At 35.2% G+C, this 18,220-nt stretch overlaps 1 protein-coding gene across 6 annotated transcripts in view; it reads left to right on the top strand.

Annotated features, from left to right (window-relative positions):
• The window catches only part of DNM3 (dynamin 3), a 576,662-nt gene that overhangs the window by 156,109 nt on the left and 402,333 nt on the right, over positions 1–18,220 (top strand). For all 6 annotated transcript variants that reach the window (XM_082382854.1, XM_082382856.1, XM_082382851.1 and 3 more), the window contains exons 3-4: positions 3,580–3,729; positions 4,965–5,168. In XM_082382854.1, the coding sequence (XP_082238980.1) occupies positions 3,580–3,729; positions 4,965–5,168 (354 nt within the window). The remainder of the gene's footprint in view (positions 1–3,579; positions 3,730–4,964; positions 5,169–18,220) is intronic.

Genomic DNA, 18,220 nt, shown 5'->3' with positions numbered 1-18,220 from the left:
GTCCCAAACTGAACTTTTTAATTTAATTTTACTGGAGTATAGTTGATTTATAATGTTGTGTTAGTTTCAGGTGTACAGCAAAGTGATTCGGTTATACATATACATATATTCATTCTTTTTTTAGATTCTTTTCTCATATAGGTAATCACAGAATATTGAGTAGAGATCCCTGTGCTATACAGTAGGACCTTGTTGGTTATCTGTCTTATATATAGTAGTGTGTATATGTTCATCCCAAGCTTCTGATTTATCCCTCCCCCCTACCCACACGTTTTCCCTTTGGTAACCATAAGTTTGTTATCGATATCTGTAAGTCTGTTTCTGTTTTGTAAATAAGTTCATTTGTATCTTTTTAAAAGTTAGATTCCACATATGAGTGATATCATATGATATTTGTCTTTCTCTGTCTGACTTACTTCACTTAGTATGATAATAGGTCCATCAATGTTGCTGTAAATGGCATTATTTCATTCTTTTTTATGGCTGAGTAATATTCCATTGTATATATGTACCACATCTTCTTTATCCATTCCTCTGTCGATGGACATTTAGGTTGCTTCTGTGTCTTGGCTATTGGAAATAGTGCTGCAATGAACATTGGGATGCATGTATCTTTTCAAATTAAGGTTTTCTCCGGATATATGCCCAGGAGTGGGCTTGCTAGATCATATGGTAACTCTGTTTTTAGTTTCTTAAGGAACCTCCATACTGTTCTCCATAGTGGCTGTACCAATTTGCATTCCTACCAACAGTGTAGGAGGGTTCCCTTTTCTCCACACCCTCTCCAGCATTTATTGTTTGTAGATTTTTTGATGATGGCCATTCTGACTGGTGTAAGGTGATACCTCATTGAAGTTTTGATTTGCATTTCTCTGATAATTAGTGATGTTGAGCATGTTTTCATGTGCTTTTTAGCCATCTGTATGTCTTCTTTGGAGAAATGTCTATTAAGGTCTTCTGCCCATTTTTTATTGGGTTGCCAAACTGATCTCTTGATCCCCAACCCCATCTCCCCAACATCTTCCTTTCTATCAGTCTTTTCTACTTCAAAATTCTTCTCATTGCTGAGGTCAGCCTCCTTGAAGTTATTCTTAACTCCTTTCTTTCTCCCATACCTCTCCTTTAATCCATCAGCAAATCCCGCTGGTTTTTCCTTCAAACTTAATTAGAATGTAACCACTTCTCACCACTCCCACCCAGGTCCAAGCCTCATCATCTCACCTTTATTATTCTGTTAGCCAGCTTCTTCTCTTATACCTCGCTTTCTGTTCTTAACACAACAGTACAGTTCTTTATTTAAAACCTAGGTCACCTCATGTTTTCCCTCTACCCAAAATGCTTCAAGTGCTCTACCATTCATTTAGAGTAAAAATCAAAGCCCTTAAAATGACCCACAGGCCCTGTACCATCCAGGTCTGTACCACAGCTCTGACCTCATCTCCTGCCTCTCTCCCCCACGCTCTGTGCTCCAGGCACGTTGGCCTCCTTGCTCTTCCTCCAATATGCCAAGCATAGTCTGCTTCAGGCAGTCTACTGGGATCCTCTTATGTAAAGCATGGCTTCTTGAGTCTTTGCTCAAATGTTACTTTATCACATCAGAGAAGCCTTCCTTGACTGACATATATAACAAAGCAACCTCCCTTCCCCAGTATTTAATATCCCCTGTATTCAATTTTCTCCATAGCATTTATAATCTGGCACACACACACTGTTTACTATTTTATCTCACTGGAATTTAAGCTTCATGAGGCTAGAGACTATTTTGTTCACTTTACTATATCCCCAACTTCTAAAACAGTGCCTGAGAAGTAGTAGAAGCTCAGTAAATACATCCCTAAATCTCTTTGTGGAACCCTATCCCTAAAAAGACACAGAGGTTTGAGATGGTACTGCACAATTCCAATCTCTCAATTCCAAGATAAAAGCATGTTCAGAAGTCCAGGAATGAATTTAAATCTAATTTGAAAATTGCATTGATTTTACAGCTTTCTGGAAGGGCATTGGTTTCCTACAGAGAAAGCAAGTAGGCGCCATCTAGTGGCAACAAGAGAAGTACACATTTGTGTTACTTGAATTATTGATTAGTAACATAATTGAAAATGTAGTCCCTGATCCAGAAGCTTTTTAATTCTATGAACGTAATAATTACGATAGCCAAAAGTTCTCAGATTTGCAATTTCCACAGAACATGTTGAATTGAAAAGTACTGTTTATTATAAATTATTTATGGCTCATGTTTACTTACTAAGTTTTGTTTGTTTATTTTTTAGGATCTGACATCCATTGTTCCTCTTTATTTTTCTTATTGTTTTATCCTCTACTTATCTTTAAACTCTTACATGGTACTGGCCTAGCCACTGAGTGGGTAAATAAAATAAAGGCTCTATCGTCTAAGAATTTATAATCTAATAAAAACAGCACCAATGAGGGTAAATATGTGAAAGAAAATGCCAAATGATGCAGTGGTCTCTTCAGGCCAGACTTCTGAAGCCTATTGAAGCTTAATTGCTGTGTATACTTCCACCATTGATGCATGAGCCACATCTTGTAGTTGTCTCCCTGTTGGCCTTGCCATATAGTGGGTGAAGGTTAAATATTTATGGTGGGGAATCATAGAAAGACTACCAATAATTGTCTCAGCTGCTACCTGGCCCAAGATATTTAGCCTTAGTCTACATTTGGTGGAGCAGTTCTTCAGCTAGTTGTTAGAGAAATTGAAGTATTTGTTAAGACTTGTTCCCTTGTTAAAATTATCATATAATTTTTAGGTCTAATAGTATCAGTTTCCTTTTTTGAGTTGTGTTGTTTATCATATACTTGATATCTCTGGAAGCAGATATAGAAATTGGTAGCACAACAGTTTGAAGATGTTACTGAAATTTCGAAAAAAACTAATATTCTGTTATTATATAGTTACTTTAGAGTTTTTCCTTCTGCCTACAGATACGGATTATAATTATTATTATTTTTTAGATTGCAGGTAAATAGTTTCTTTGTAATATCCTATCTTTTTTTTTCTTGAGAAAATATCTTTTTAATTAAAGAAATTGGTGTGGTATTTTGAATAGTATATTTTAAAGCTAAAACATTCCATATATTATTTCTTTTTAAAGAATAAAGCAAACGTTGTTTCTAAATCTTCTTGCCTTCTGAAGCTATATTTATATAATTTAGCATTCCATCGTGATAAAGTGGTGATATTGAAAAAGGACATTCTAATAGGATTAGTAAGTAGGCTTTTTGTGTACCCTAGCTCTAATTTCTTTGACAATTGGTTGCTATTATTTGTTTCATCATTTGGAGGGCCAGAATTCTCTTTATTTAGTAGGCTAGGTGGTTTAAAGACTGCTTATAATACTTAATTGCTTATCTGAAAATTAGCAAATTTACCAGCCTTAGCATTTGAACTGTTTAATATTTCTAAAGTATTAACTGTGCTTTTTGGTAACTACTGTGTTCTCTCATTGTGATGGCTGAAGAGGCAATACTGGATACTTTGACTTGTAATTAAAGAGGCATTATTTCCTTATTATTGCAAGAGTACATGAATTTTAGGTTGTATTAATTTGTCTTTTGTAGAATATGCAGAATTTCTACATTGCAAAGGAAAAAAAATTACAGATTTTGATGAAGTTCGCCATGAGATTGAAGCAGAAACAGATCGAGTAACCGGAATGAATAAAGGAATTTCCTCCATACCCATTAATTTACGAGTCTATTCCCCACATGGTAAGTAAAATAACAAAATTCCAAATTCTTGTCCTCAAAAATTTTTACTATATTAATTAACATACAGTATTTATAGAAGATGGTTTTTTTCTCTGAAAAAATACCGAGTTTCTAGGATTGTGCTTAGATACTTCAGTAAATGGTATGATCCAAACAGCTCATAAAATTATTTATGGGGAGACAGGAGGAGATAACTTTTAAAAGAGAATTGAGTAAGTCATTTAAAAAAGTTTTCTTTATGTTTATCTTAAACTTTTAGAATTCCAAAGAGGTATGCATGAAAACTTCCGTTTTTAATATCTTCAGTTTTTGCAAAAATCTTAGAGGTGCATGGTACTGTGGTTGAGTTATCCTTAATGAATTTTCTTTCAGTCCTATGTATTCCTCTTTAATCTCTTCCTGAGGAATCAACTGTGATTTTTTTTTTTTTCCCCAGACTGTCAGCAGAAACTTGTCAGATAACCAGTTCTTGGTGTGTGATACAGAATAGCCTCCATTCTGACTAAGATTTTAGTGGGGCAGATTTTAATCTCCTATCTTCTACCCAGCTCTGTTGCTTTTGAAATGGACCCATGAGTGACATAAGCTCAATTACGACTTCCCAAGAGGACTTGGTGCCAACAACGTAGCGTGCAGAGAGAACGATAGCCAGGTCGGGACTGGAGTCACTGACTCGGTAGTTTCCTGGGCTCCCAAAATGGTGCTCCATGAGTCTGGCTGTATAGCCTGCACACTAACCTCATGGCACCATGAATGGCTAACGGCTTTCCTATAGGTTAAGTGGCTAACACTCTGTAAATAATGTATGATGTTTTTAAAGGGAAGGGCAAACCTTACCCAGAGAATTTTTACACCATTTGAAGGCAATGTACAAGACTGGCAGACAGCATATTCACTTACTGTTCAGTGTTTGAATTATAGCCCCCAGTTACAAATGTGACAGCTCTCTGAGAAAACTATTAGGTATGCAAATCAGTGCTTCTTAAATTATGTTAAAATGATCATTTGGCCTAGCACAATCATATTATAAAAATAGAGAAAACTTGAAAAGCCATTTTGAATTCTATCCTTTTTATTCTATGCACATGAGTCAAAGTTCTTCAGATACACAATACGTAAAGCTCAGCTTGTTTTATTTCTACTAAAGTGACACATGAGTCTGCATTGCTGATATCTTTCAGCATTGACGGTATATGTAAAACCTTTTTTTTTTTTTTTTTTTTTCCTTTCCACAGTGTTAAATCTAACCCTTATCGACCTGCCTGGAATTACTAAAGTGCCCGTGGGAGATCAGCCACCAGATATTGAGTACCAGATCAGAGAAATGATTATGCAGTTCATCACACGGGAGAACTGTCTGATTTTGGCTGTTACCCCAGCCAACACCGATCTTGCAAACTCAGATGCACTGAAACTAGCTAAAGAAGTTGATCCTCAAGGTGAGTGTATGACCCATAAGATGAAAGGGAATTAGTTTAAAATGTCAAGAGTTTGGGTATATTTCAAGGTAACACAAATTCTCACAAGTTGATTTTATTATTAATTAAATTAGCCATTATTAATATTGTTAGCTCTTTCATATTTAAGATGCTGAAATAAATATAACTGGGGAATATAGTCTAAACCTATATAAATAAATGTAAGATTAACTGCGATCTAGGAAAATAGACATTTCTAATTGTTATGAACTACTTATTTTAACAGCTAATAAAAGAAATTTCTGAAACAGAATTCAGATTTCCCCTTAGTTTTTATGAGTTATCTGAATATACTCCCAATAAAAGATCTTTCCTGTTTTTGTTTGTTTTTCATTAAAATAGGAAGCTCTTTTAATGCATGTAAGATATTATTTAGTTTATAATATTTGACTTAAATCTCTGCTTTCATAATATATATTTGTTACTGGCATTTCAGAATCCAAAAAAGTCCCTTATTTATACTGATGTTTGACTTTTTCTTTCTCTGAGCTGAGTAATAATTTATGTTCAGGGACCCCAATGATGGGTCTTTGTGTGTGTCTGTTTAAAGAAATTATGAATGGTGCTCAGTGATGTGTCCCTTCAAGATGCAGATGCGTCTTCTCCAATTCTAGGAATTCTTTTTTTTAAAAAATAATTAATTGCCCCATTTTCTCTGGTCTCTTTTTCTGGAATTCTTATTATTGACATCCTAGAACTCCTGGATTAATCCTCTTTTTTTTAAAAAAAAATCTCATTTATCATCTGTTTGTCTCTTTGTTCTACTCTTTGCAATTTTTACTCAACTTTTAGCTCCTCTAATTAATTTTTCATTTCTGATATCATTTAAAAGTTCCAACAACATTTTCTTATTTTGTGAATTATATTTTTATTTTTTAAAATAGCATCATGTTCTTGGCTTCTCAAGTGCAGTACCTTCTCTAAAGATTTTAATGAGAGCTTTTTGAGGTTTCCTTTTTGTAATCTAGAATGTCTCTGAGTTCATTTTTTTCTGGTTGTTTGTTTTGGTCATTATCTTTGATGTTAGAGACCTTTTTCAAATGACTGGTGATCTTTTGCTGCTCTCGTAGATTTAAGAGTAGAGCACTAAAAAGATGATGGAAGGTCTGCCTGTGCTTGAAAGGGATTTATTGACTAATGGGCTTTTCCATAGGGTGATTGGGCTGGGACCTGGCCATTTTGTGGGGAGACTTCCTCAGCTGCTATTAGATTCTGCAAGTATTTTCTCTTGAGCTGACTTGGTATAAGCCTGATGTCCAGTGGTCTCAGAGCTACATGGAAGAATTGAGTTGGTGGGGGAAGGTGGTGTGATTCTCACTATTCAGCATGTAGACTTTTCATTAATCCCTCTGCTTTCATAATGGCATTCCTGAAGGTCTTCTTGAGTCCAAAGTCCCTCTAGTTCATCCTCTTCTGAAAGTAAATCTTCAGTATTCTGCTGAGGTCAAGGAGGAGTAACTGTGTGGGTGTGCAAGATGGGAAAAAGAGTCTGGCAGCCTAACAGTAAACCATATAAACTTTCAGCCAGTTCTTCTATTTTCAGCTCCTCTTAAACTAACTTTGGTGCCTTCAGTTCTTGAACCTTTTCAGAGTTCTGCAGTAGTGACTGGTTTTCTTCTTCTTGACTTCTTCCAACATACCTGAGATTGGGGTTTGAAACAAAGCAGGTGGAAGTTCCAGATGGCTACATGGGGACCATCACCAGGACTCCTTCATCAGCATCAGTGGCTTGGGAGAGCCAGATTATGGATTGGGGCTGGAGTCTAGTTATAAAAATGATACTAAAACACCCCTGTCTCAGAAGCCTTCTTGTTCTGAAGGAGAAAAAAACAGGTTATCTGATTGGAACAGAGAGAGATAACACTTCCATCAATGGATTCTAGTGAGTGCAGCACAATCACATCCCTGAGAAGTCCACACTTACTTTAGATGAAACTTCATGGAGGAGTACAAATGATATCCCCAGTCTGTCTGCCACAAATCTGTATCCAGAAAGTTAAATGAGACTTTTGTTTTTGCTATAGACCTGGCTTATTTTACAAGCTTATTTTTATTAGCTGCCACTTAGAAATTGCCATGTGAATGTTCATGAATTTACCCCAAATGAGCCTCATTTCTTGCGGCTCATTTTAACTCCTGCTTTGTCAAAGATAGGCCCTCGTTACCCCAATTTTTTATATCCTGTAAATGGTAGTCCTAAGAACAGATTTTTGAAAGTTTGCAGATAATTCACAGGGAACTTTGCAAATAATTGATAATTTTACAGAAATAGAGAAAATATTCAATGCCACTGTATGCTACTTTGTCTACTCTTGCATGGTGATCGCTAAGGAGGACAAATTCATTGCCTGAAGACTCATAAGTGCAATTCTTGGGTTAGTTACTAGAAGTTCCTGGCTAACCTCAGGGTTTATTATTTGTTTTTGAATCCTAGTTTCAATTCTGAAACTTCTGAACACTGTCGTACTTGAGAACCCTCAGGTTTGCATGGTGATTAGGTCTCCACCAGAGACCCACTTTTGTGTGCTGCTATACTGAGGCTTTGTCTGGTCCTGGACATCACTGAAGCTCCAAAGGAAGAGGGTGAATTCTTGCCCAAACCAATAGGGTTCACATTTATAGTAAAAGAATTAAAATAGAGAAAAAAAGAAGCTGTAGGACTCAATGCAACTTGAGCTTAGAATATGAGATATAGAGACATGGTATATTGGGGTTGACAAATAGATACCTTTATTTACCCTCTGCACCCTCCCAGTCATTCTGTGGGAAGACTGAATCATTCTAATATCTGATTCAGAGGTCTAGTTTTCCTTATAATTACAGCTTTGGTAAAAAAGCAGTAACATCAACTTTGGTTAGTTAGGTATGTGTTGCTTAACTTCTACATGTTTGTGAGTTTCCCAAATTTCTTTCTGCTATTGATTTCTAATTTCATTCCATTGGATTGGAGAACATACTTTGCATTATTTTAATCCTTTCAAATTTATTGAGACTTGTTTTATGGCCTAACATGTGGTCTATCCTGGAGAATGTTCCATGTGCATTTGAGAAGAATGTATTTTTTGCTGTTGTTGAGTAGAGTGTTCTATAGATGCTTTTTAGTTCTATTTGGTTTATAATGCTGTTCAAATATCGCTGCCTTCTTGGTCCTCTGTCTGGTTCTTCTATTATTGAAAATGAGATATTGAAGTCTCCCATTATTTTTGATAAATTGTCTATTTCTCCCTTCAATTGTGTTGGGTTTTGCTTTATGTATTTTAGGACTCTGTTGTTAGGTATATTTATACTTGTTATGTCTTCTTGATGGTTTGACCTTTTGATCATTATAAAATGTTCTTTTTTGTCTCTAGTAACGATTTTTGTCTTAAATTCTATTTTGTTTGATATTGTGTAGCCACTGCAACTCTCTTTTTGTTACTATTTCCTTGGTATCTTTTTCCATTCTTTACTTTCAACCTATTTGTGTCTTTGAATATAAAATGTGTCTCCTGTAGATAGCACGTAGTTGGATCAATTTTTAAAAAGCCCTTTCTACCAATATCTGCCTTTTGATTGGAGTGTTAGTCCATTTCCATGTAATTACTGAAAGATAGAATTTATGACTTTCATTTTGCTATTTTATGTATGTAAGTCTTTTTGTTTCTCTATTTCTTTATTATTGCCTTGTTTTTTGTTAAAAATGTATTTTCTAGTGTACCATTTTAATTACCTTGTCATTTATTTTAATATTTTAAAGTTATTTTCTTAGTGGTTGCCATAGAATTACAATTAACCTCTTAATTTATAACCTCTTAATTTATAATCTGGTTCAGATCAATACCAACTTAATTTCAATAGTATACAAAATTTTTGCTTCCATATAGCTCCAGTTCCTCCCTTTCCTTTGTGCTACAAATTACCTTTATACATCACAAGCCCATCAACACAGACATAATTACTGCTTTATGTAGTTCTCTTTTAAATCAGATAGGAGAAAAAAAGTTACACACAAACACAAATACATTATATTTTTTTACATTTACTTATGTACATTTGTCCCTTGGTATCTGTGGGGGATGGCTCTAGGACCCCCAGTGGATACACACCCAAATCTGCACATGCTCAAGTCCCTTATATAAAATGACATGATATTTTCATGTAACCTATGCACATCCTCCCATATACTTCAAATCATCTCTAGATTATTTATAATACCTAATACAATGTAAATGCTATGTAAATAGTTTCTGGTGTTTGGCAAATTCAAGTTTTGCTTTTGGCAACATTATGGGATTGTTTTGGGAATATTTTTGATCCACAGTTGGTTGACTCCATGGATGCAGAGACTGTGGATATGGAGGATCAACTGTAGTTACCTTTACCAGTGTTCTTTATTTCTTTGTGTGAATTTGAGTTACTGTCTAGTGTCCTTTCATTTCAGCCTGAAGGACTTCAGTTAGTATTTCTTGTAGGGTAAATTTGCTAGAAAGGGATTCTTTCAATTTTTATTTATCTGGGACTCTCTTAATTTCTCCTTAATTTTTGAAGGAAAATTCTTAGCTGATAGTCTTTATTTCACCACTTTGAGCATGCTATCTCAACTGCCTTCTGACCTCTGTAGTTTTCTGATGAGAAATCAGCTGTTAATCTCACTGAGGATCCCTTGAACATCATGAATCTCTTCTCTCTTGTTGCTTTATAGATTTTCTCTTTGTCTTTGTCTTTTGAAAGTTTGATTATGATGTTTATAGATGTGGATCTCTTTGATTTTTTTATCCTTCTTGGAGTTTGTTGAACTTTTTGGATGTGTAGATTGATAGTTTTCATCAAATTTTGGACATTTTCAGCCATTATTTCTTTAACTATTCTTTCTTCCCCTTTCTTTTCTTTCTGAGATTCCCATTAAATGTATGTTGGTACACTTGATATGCTCCTTTATTTTCTTTATTCTTTTTTCTTTCTGATTCTCAGATGAGAGGAACAGTCTCAACTGACCTGTCTTAAGATTTGCTGATTCTTTTTTCTGCTTGTTCAGATCTGCTGTTGAACATTTCTAGGGAATTTTTTATTCCTATTATTTTAATTTTCACCTCCAGAATTTATTTTTTAAAAATAATTTCTATATCTTTATTGACATTCTATAGTTGGTAAAAAATCATTCTCTTACTTTTTTAGTTATTTAGATATGGCTTCCTTTAGCTCTTTGAAGATATTTAAAATAGCTGATTTAAAGTCTTTGTCTAGTAAATTCAATTTCTGGACTTTCTCAGAGACAGTTTCTACTGCATGCTTATTTTCCTGTGTATGAGGCATACTTTCTTCGCACATCTTGTAATATTTTGTTGAAAGCGGAAAATGTTAAGTAATATAATGTGGCACCACTCAAAATCAGATTCCTCTCCTCCCCCAGTGTTTGTTTTTGTTGTTGGTTGTTGTTGTTGTTGCTACTTGTTTGCTTAGTAATTTTCCTGAGCTAATTCTGTAAGGTCTGTATTCTTTGTTATTTGTGGTCATTAAAGTCTTTACTCAGTTTTCTCATTGATCAGCTAGTTATTAGACAGAGATTTTCTTAAATGCTCAGAGCCAAGTAGTCTCCCAGCATTTGCTGAAGGATTTGATGTGCATTTTGGAATATGCCTTCAGTGCTCAAGCAGTTTATAACTCTGCCTTAGTCTTCACTTCCTGCTTGTGTAGATCCTTAAGGATAGCTAGAGGTGAGAGTTTAGGGCCTTCTGAGATCTTTCCTGAGAATGTACACAGCCCCAGGCATGCATGTGGCCTTCTAGATTCTAGATTGTACAAAATTCACAGGCCCTTATGGCCATCTCATTCCCCCAATTTTTCTTTTTTTTGGTCGTCCTCTTTTTTTCCCCCAACTGTTATTGCTGCCTGAGGCAGCTGTTATGTTAAACAATTGCCACTGATTGTTTTCCACATGCTTCCTGGGGGAAAAGGCTATTTGCACTGAGTAAGCTCTGAGTTGGGCCAAATAAAGAAAGCTCTATGAATGGGTATTTTTAGAGAACTACTAGACAGGTTAAATAATTACAATTCTCTGGAAGTGGTACTTTTGGTGTATTCCAACCCCATTCTTTCCCTTCCAGTAGCTGCTGGCTGCTATTTTTTGCTGTGATTGTGGGATTTTTGGTTTTTAAGACTACTGCAGAGCTAAGGAGAGGGGAATGGGAATAGGGAAAGTCCAAACACCACAAATCTCTCTGTTATTCCTGAGATCCAGTGATTTTGTTGAATAAATGCCCCTCACATTGTTGTAAACCTTCGGTTAATTTTGAGAGTTCTGAAAAAGTTGATTTTGACAACTATTGCCAGTATTCTTGTTGCTTTTATGGAGGAATGGCCTTTTCAGAGGTTCTATTCCACCATTCCATATTCCATTCCAATATTCTTTATCCTAATCCTATATAACTTTAATAATCAGGACATTTTCATATAAAAGACATCTGAATTGAGATGATGAGGATAATCTGGTTGTGATATCTGTCACCCTGTTAGTCTTCAGGATTGATTTGGCTGGCTTGAAAGTGACCTGTTCTCATCACTTCATGTACATTCTTCCTGAAGTTTTGCCCTTAGCTAAAGAGGATTACCTATTTAGATAATAGAGGACCATTCTTTATTCAAGGTATCTGGATTATAATCTTATCCACCAAGGTACATAATTATATAGTTTTCTGAGAAGTGGTCTATTTTAGGCAGTAGCTACTTTGCACTAAATTAAGCCTATTTGACATAGATGGGCCATTTTCACCTTAGCAGGACTTGGGTATATTCGAATATGTACTTGGGAAGGAAGTTTATGTTGATAAGTTAATTATAAATTATTTGCATAATGATCTTAAAAGTTAAAGCTTTTACAAAGTAAATGTTACTAAAATGCTGGGATAGAGTTATACATTTTTTATATTAAAATAAGATTCATGATGAATTATTCTCCCAGTGTATGTAGAATGTCACAAATTTGTAGGTAGACAAAGGTTGAGCTTATCTTTTGAATTATTTGTGAAAAATGTTTTTCTGACTAAATGAGGATTTTCAGTAAAACTTCAAGGGGAATGGCTATGCAATTTAAAAGGTCAAACTCCTAATCATCAGAATTATTTAATGTTTTACAAATATTTTTCCCAGTATAGTGGTCTTAAATTTTCGAAGTACTCTTACGTACTTTGGTTTTAGTTTCACCAGAATACTTTGAGGTTGGCTGCGTTGAGGTCGTATTTTGGAATGAGGAAATTTGTTCAGGTGATGTACACAGTGTTGAATAACATGCCTGCAACCACACAGTGCATTTGTGATAGCCCCTTCCTCCTCATCTAGTGATTTTTCTACTTCATCAGACCATTCTTCAATTAATTGCTTTATTAAATGGTATAGATGAAAGAACACAGGATTTGGAAACTGATCTATCACTTCATGATTGTATATTCTTGGGCAAGTTATTTAACTTTTTCGAACTTTATTACCTCAATTCTAAAATGACATGAAATTATAATAAACTTCAAAATGTTGCTATGATAATTAAATAAGGTAAATTTGTCTGTAAAGACAACTCAAACTCTAAATGGCTAGCCAAATGCTAGCAATTATTTTCCTCTTGAAAATATTCACAGTATACTACTTTGTTATTTTATTTTTTGTACATCATTTATAGTATTAATAAACCTATAAAACAATCAGTAGCATTCTCTAATCCAAACTGCTGCCTACACTAATGTGAATTAATAAGGCTTGATAACAGAATTGTAATAGAATTATTTTGAATATTTTAATAGTGTGTCATAAAAATTAAAATAATTTCAGATTCACCTGCAAATTGCTAGATTAACTGTAGGTAAAAGAAGACCTTAGCTGGGTTGAGGCTGGGATAGGGTGGAAGGAGGGTTGTCCTTAGCTTGGCTTGATGTGTTTAAGGCATTGTGCCAGCTGCTACTCACAGATACAGATTAAGAGGGCCAGACTAGGATTCTTACCATGGAGACTGCATTGATTTCTCTAAGGAACATTTCCTCCAGCTATTTAGAAGTTCTAACCAGGTGCATTAAGAATTCAATCACTGCCTTTGTTAGTTAATCCACTAATTTGTTATTCAGCAGACATTTATCAGGCATCTATTGAGCCAGGCAAAGTGCTTGTGGTCCTTAGCGTTAATTCTATATGCTGGACCACCTAATAGGATCCTAGGCTAGGTAGATACACACTACATATTTCTGATTATTTTTGTGACTTTCCACTACTTAAAAAAAATATGCTGTTTGCATGGCATCTTGTCTTATGTGTGAAGTCATAAAAGTCCGCAGAAAAAGTTTTACAGAGCATCTGCTTTATGAAATGAACATTTTCATATTTTAGGGGATGTGATTTGGCTCACAACATATATTAATTCAAGTGAAATGCGTTGTGTAATAACACTGTGTGTCATATGTTATAACCACAAGTATCCTGTCAGGTAGGTGGCATTGCCCAGTTTTATATAAGAGGAACTGAGCTCAGAGAAGCTATGGAACTTGCTCACGGTTAGACAGCTGGTGAGTAGCAGAAGCATGATATGAGCCTACCTATCTCTGAGACCAGTAGATGTAGTCTACCACTGTATCGTCTATCTTTCTCACACCAACTGTGTTTTAAACACTTTGTTCAGTGATAATCATGAACACATTAGATTTTTATAAAATTTGAGTAATACCTGCTTGATAAAGTAGTTTTATGGTACTAAGTATGGTGAAGCATTGTTAAAGTTATGTTGAATTAGGTTTTGCTTCATAATTCTTCTCTTTAAGGCAGAGATTTATTAAAATATCTCTGTATCAATCTGTATAAGAAACAGACTCATTGACAAACTTAAGGATTGAACGTTTAGAGGAAATATTGTAAATGCTGGCTAAATAATTGGTTTGGAAGAGTTCATGTTTACATTCTCACCTGAATGCTTCTTTATTATTTCACAAAAGCACTCAGTGAATATTATCTTCAACTGGTTTAATGTGATTTTTACTTTTCATATCAGTTTTCAATATGGCTACATTGCTTTAACTAATTTTAAAAGATCATTGTAGTTGCTTGTTCATTTATTCAACAAGTAGTTAATTAGCAACTACTATATGCTGGACACCACTTTGAGCAGCATGAATACAGTGGAACAAAGCAAATCTTGGTTACGCAATTCACATTCTAATGGGGGAAACAGCCAAGATGTCTGATAAATGATTATTTTAATGTCCAGTAGTGATAAGTGCTATGAAGAAAAATAAAATAGTATAAGGGAAGAGAGAGTGATGGTCCATGGCAGCAGCATATGAGCAGAGAACTGTTAAGTGAGGGAACAAGCCCTGTGACTATCTGGAGGTGCAGCATTCCAGGTAAAGGGGACAGGAAGCACAAAGGACTGGGAGAACTGGCTTGACCTGTTAAGGAAGAGCAAGGAGGCCATTGAGGATGGAGCTCAGTGAGAGGAAGAGAAGTACTTTCTGCAGTCAGAGAGGTAGGCGGGCCCAGATCAAGTGGGGCCTTCTAGGCCGTGACAGAGACTTTGTATTTTGTTCAAAGTGTGATGAGCAGCCGCTGGAACATTTTGCGTGTAGAGAGACAAGATCTGATTTATGTTTTCATAGATCAGTCTGGCTGCTGTGAGAAGAAATGACTAAAAGAGGGGCATGAGTATAAACAAGGAGATCAGTTGGATTACTCCTTCAAAGAGGTCCAGTGGGGAGAGGGATGATGTGGCTTAGAATAAGAGAGTAATGGTGCAGAGGGAAGAAGCTGTCAGACTCAAGATATATTTTGAAAGTAGAGCTGATAGTTTACTGATGACTTGCTGTGAGTAAAAGAAAGGAGTCAAAGTTGACTCCAAGGGTTTTAATGGTGATGCCATTTACTGGGATTGGGAATATTAGGAGAGAAACATGGTTGGGGGAATCAAGTGTTCCCTTTTGGACATATAAAATTTGAGATGTTTATTAGTCACCTAAGTAGTGGTGTTAGAGACTGGAATTCAAGGGAGAGTTTTAAGCTGGAGTTATGAATCTGGGAGATATCAGCCTAGAGGTGGTGTACTGATTGCTGACCTTGATAAGAAGGGTTTGGTAGGAAAGTCTCCTAGGAGAAGGTTCAAAGGAGACTTGGATGTGAGGAAGTGGAGACAGAATACAGACAGCTTTCTCAGGATTCACAGTAGAGGGAAGCAGAAAAATGGGACACTAGTTGTTTAAGATCAGAGAACGTTTTTGAAGGATGGGCGATATTCATACCATGTTTGTGTGTTGATGAGAACGGACCAGAAGAGAGAGAAAATTGTTAAAGAAGAATAGAGATGGGATAAATATAGGAGAAGCAGGATAAAGACAGGATAAATATATGAGAAAAATCCTTGATTAAGGGGAGTGGGAATGTTACATGGGGCACCTGTGGGAGTCCTTGCAATAGATAGAAGCGAATTAGATTTTTCTCCATTTTAAGAGTACAAAAGGCAGAGGATATGGATACAGAAGAGGTTAGCTGGTTAGATTGATTGGTGGAGAGATAGCTTTCAACATATTGAGTTTATTTATGATGGTGTAATATCCACCTATCCTGATAGGTTCTAATGGTCATATAATAAAGACGCCATGTTTACACTGCTGTTCAACATGACTAGAAGTGACACTAGTATCTTTGTGTTTTATGGGTACTGTTATACCCTCACTGAGCAGTTCATCATAAAGAGGCACTCACATTTTCTGTATAAAAGCAGAAGAGTCAGTCCCAGCAGTGGTATTGATTTATTACTTGAGCATGAGTTCATTACCCATGAAGACTCTCACTGTGCCTTTTATCTTCTAGGCACAGCAGTATTTTAGCATTACCCATTAAGCTTGTTGTCTACAATAGAGGGGTGTTTAAAAGCCTCACTAGGGAGGCAAATGTGTCTGGAAATTCCTTTCATGGTGATTTATTTCACAGCAAACAAATTTCATTTCTAAATCTAGCATGACCAGAGGTCTTCCGGAAGTATAAAAAACACTCCAAGAGGAGTGTTAGACCTCTGGTTGGGAAAAAGGGCACCATTTTCTCTTGAGATGAAATCTGTGAATTGGTGAGAATTTACCAGGAGGCTGGAGGCAGACTTCCTTATTTGTTTTGTGGAGGTGTGTCCAACCTACCTCCTCAAGGTTTTGCCTTTCCACAAGTCTCCATATTCAATCTGGAAAAAGTTAGTTCATATGTCATGTAAGCTGATGCTCATTGACCTTTGGCAACACTTAGCAGTTGCCAAAGCACTTTACTTTTCTATCTGGTCATGGAGGTGCTGGAGGTGCTGTTAAGTTAAACAGAAGCTTCAAGCATCCAGGCGTTAAGTCAGCATTCAGAATATGATGAATATGTTTATAAAATGCAAATGTAGGAGCAATCCATGGAGAAAACCTATTTTCCAGTCAGTGTCTCTTTCTCTGCAGCTATTCTTTTTTCCTAATTGGATTCTCGTTTTACCTTGAAATTCTTAGCTTAAATATTTGATCATATTAAAAACAATTAATACAGTTGTCCCTCAGTGCCCCTGGGGGATTGATTCCAAGAGGCCCTGCAGATACCAAAATCCATGGATGTTCAAGTTCCTTATATAAAATGGCATAATGCAATGAATACAGTTCACGCTCCTCACCTGCAGGTTTTGCATCAGCAGATACGGAGGGTCGACTGTAGATATTAAGTAATTAAATCAAGAGTGCAAATCCTACCTGATATTAATTGAATCAATTAATATTTGTGAAGCTATCTGATTCTTTAAGAAGAAATAACCTAGTGTGTTTACTCATACAAGGCATGTTTTGACTTCTTAAGGGATATGTTTTTGAGCTTATTTTTAGCATGAGTGAGACTCTTAAAATCAATTAGTTTTGGTTTTTTTTCAAATGGTGGAAATGCTAGGAACAAAGGCTAAAACCAAAATATTTCTGGTCTTTGAAAAAGTTGTTTTACATTCTTTCTGTTCAATCAATCATTCTTTTAAATTAAACATCTACTATGTACTAAGCTTGAACAAGGAATACATTAGATATCTGCTCTAAAGAAAGCAGGGACCACAGATATACATGACCTTACAATCCTGTGTGATCAGAACTTTGATAGGAGGTGTATGGAATATATCATCATAATATTATACTCTGAAGTCTGAGAATTACAGATGCATATTTAAAATTCATATTGCTATTTTACATTTGTACTTGAATTTCAAGAGTTTCATGTGTATACAATTCGAATAAGTTTGTTAAATCTTATGTTAGAAATCAGCCTCTTTGCAAAGAGAGTAGTTCGTCTGAAGATTGATTAATAGGCTTGCCCAAGTGTAGAGAAGAACTTCCATTTGAGCTTTAAAAAGTATGTTGAGTCTTAGAATTATATTTAAGATTATATCTAGATTTATATGTCATATATAAATCACATCTAGATTTATGTATGTCATATAAAGTATGTTGAATCTTAGAATTGGAAACATGACAACAAAAAAATTCATCTTAATAGGCTTTAAAAAGAATTTTTTAAAAAGTGTGTACTTCTTGATATGCTATTTTTGTTGGGAAAAATAAAATAACCTTGATTATGAAATTCACCGTGAAAGAGAGAAAGAGTATAGATTTAGGACTTGAATATGGATATAAATAAATAAATAAATTTAATTCTTTTAAAAAACAGGAATAAAAGAGAAAAACGTGAAGACGTTGGTAACAGTGAATGTTCTATTAAAATGGAACTTGTTATTGTCATCAAGATTGTATCAGTACGAAAGGTCACTAAGATGTGGATTACTAAAACTGATACGTTCATTCCTTTTGCCACTGGGGGTCACTGTAAAGACGTTGCTTGAACAAGTCTAAAATTTACTTTTGTGGCGTTTGAACGTAGAAATTTAAATGTGAAAAAGAAACACTATTTATTAGAAAGACTAAAAATATATATAAGAAAGAAATAAGACATATTCTCTTGTTCCCTAAATTGCATATTACTGATCTGAATCTTAAGACTTCTGTTTATATTGATATATG

The sequence above is a fragment of the Balaenoptera borealis genome (assembly GCF_965194805.1).
Source record: "Balaenoptera borealis genome assembly, chromosome: 1".
Taxonomy (NCBI): Eukaryota; Metazoa; Chordata; class Mammalia; order Artiodactyla; family Balaenopteridae; genus Balaenoptera; species Balaenoptera borealis.
This window is presented reverse-complemented; position numbering and strand designations above follow the sequence as displayed.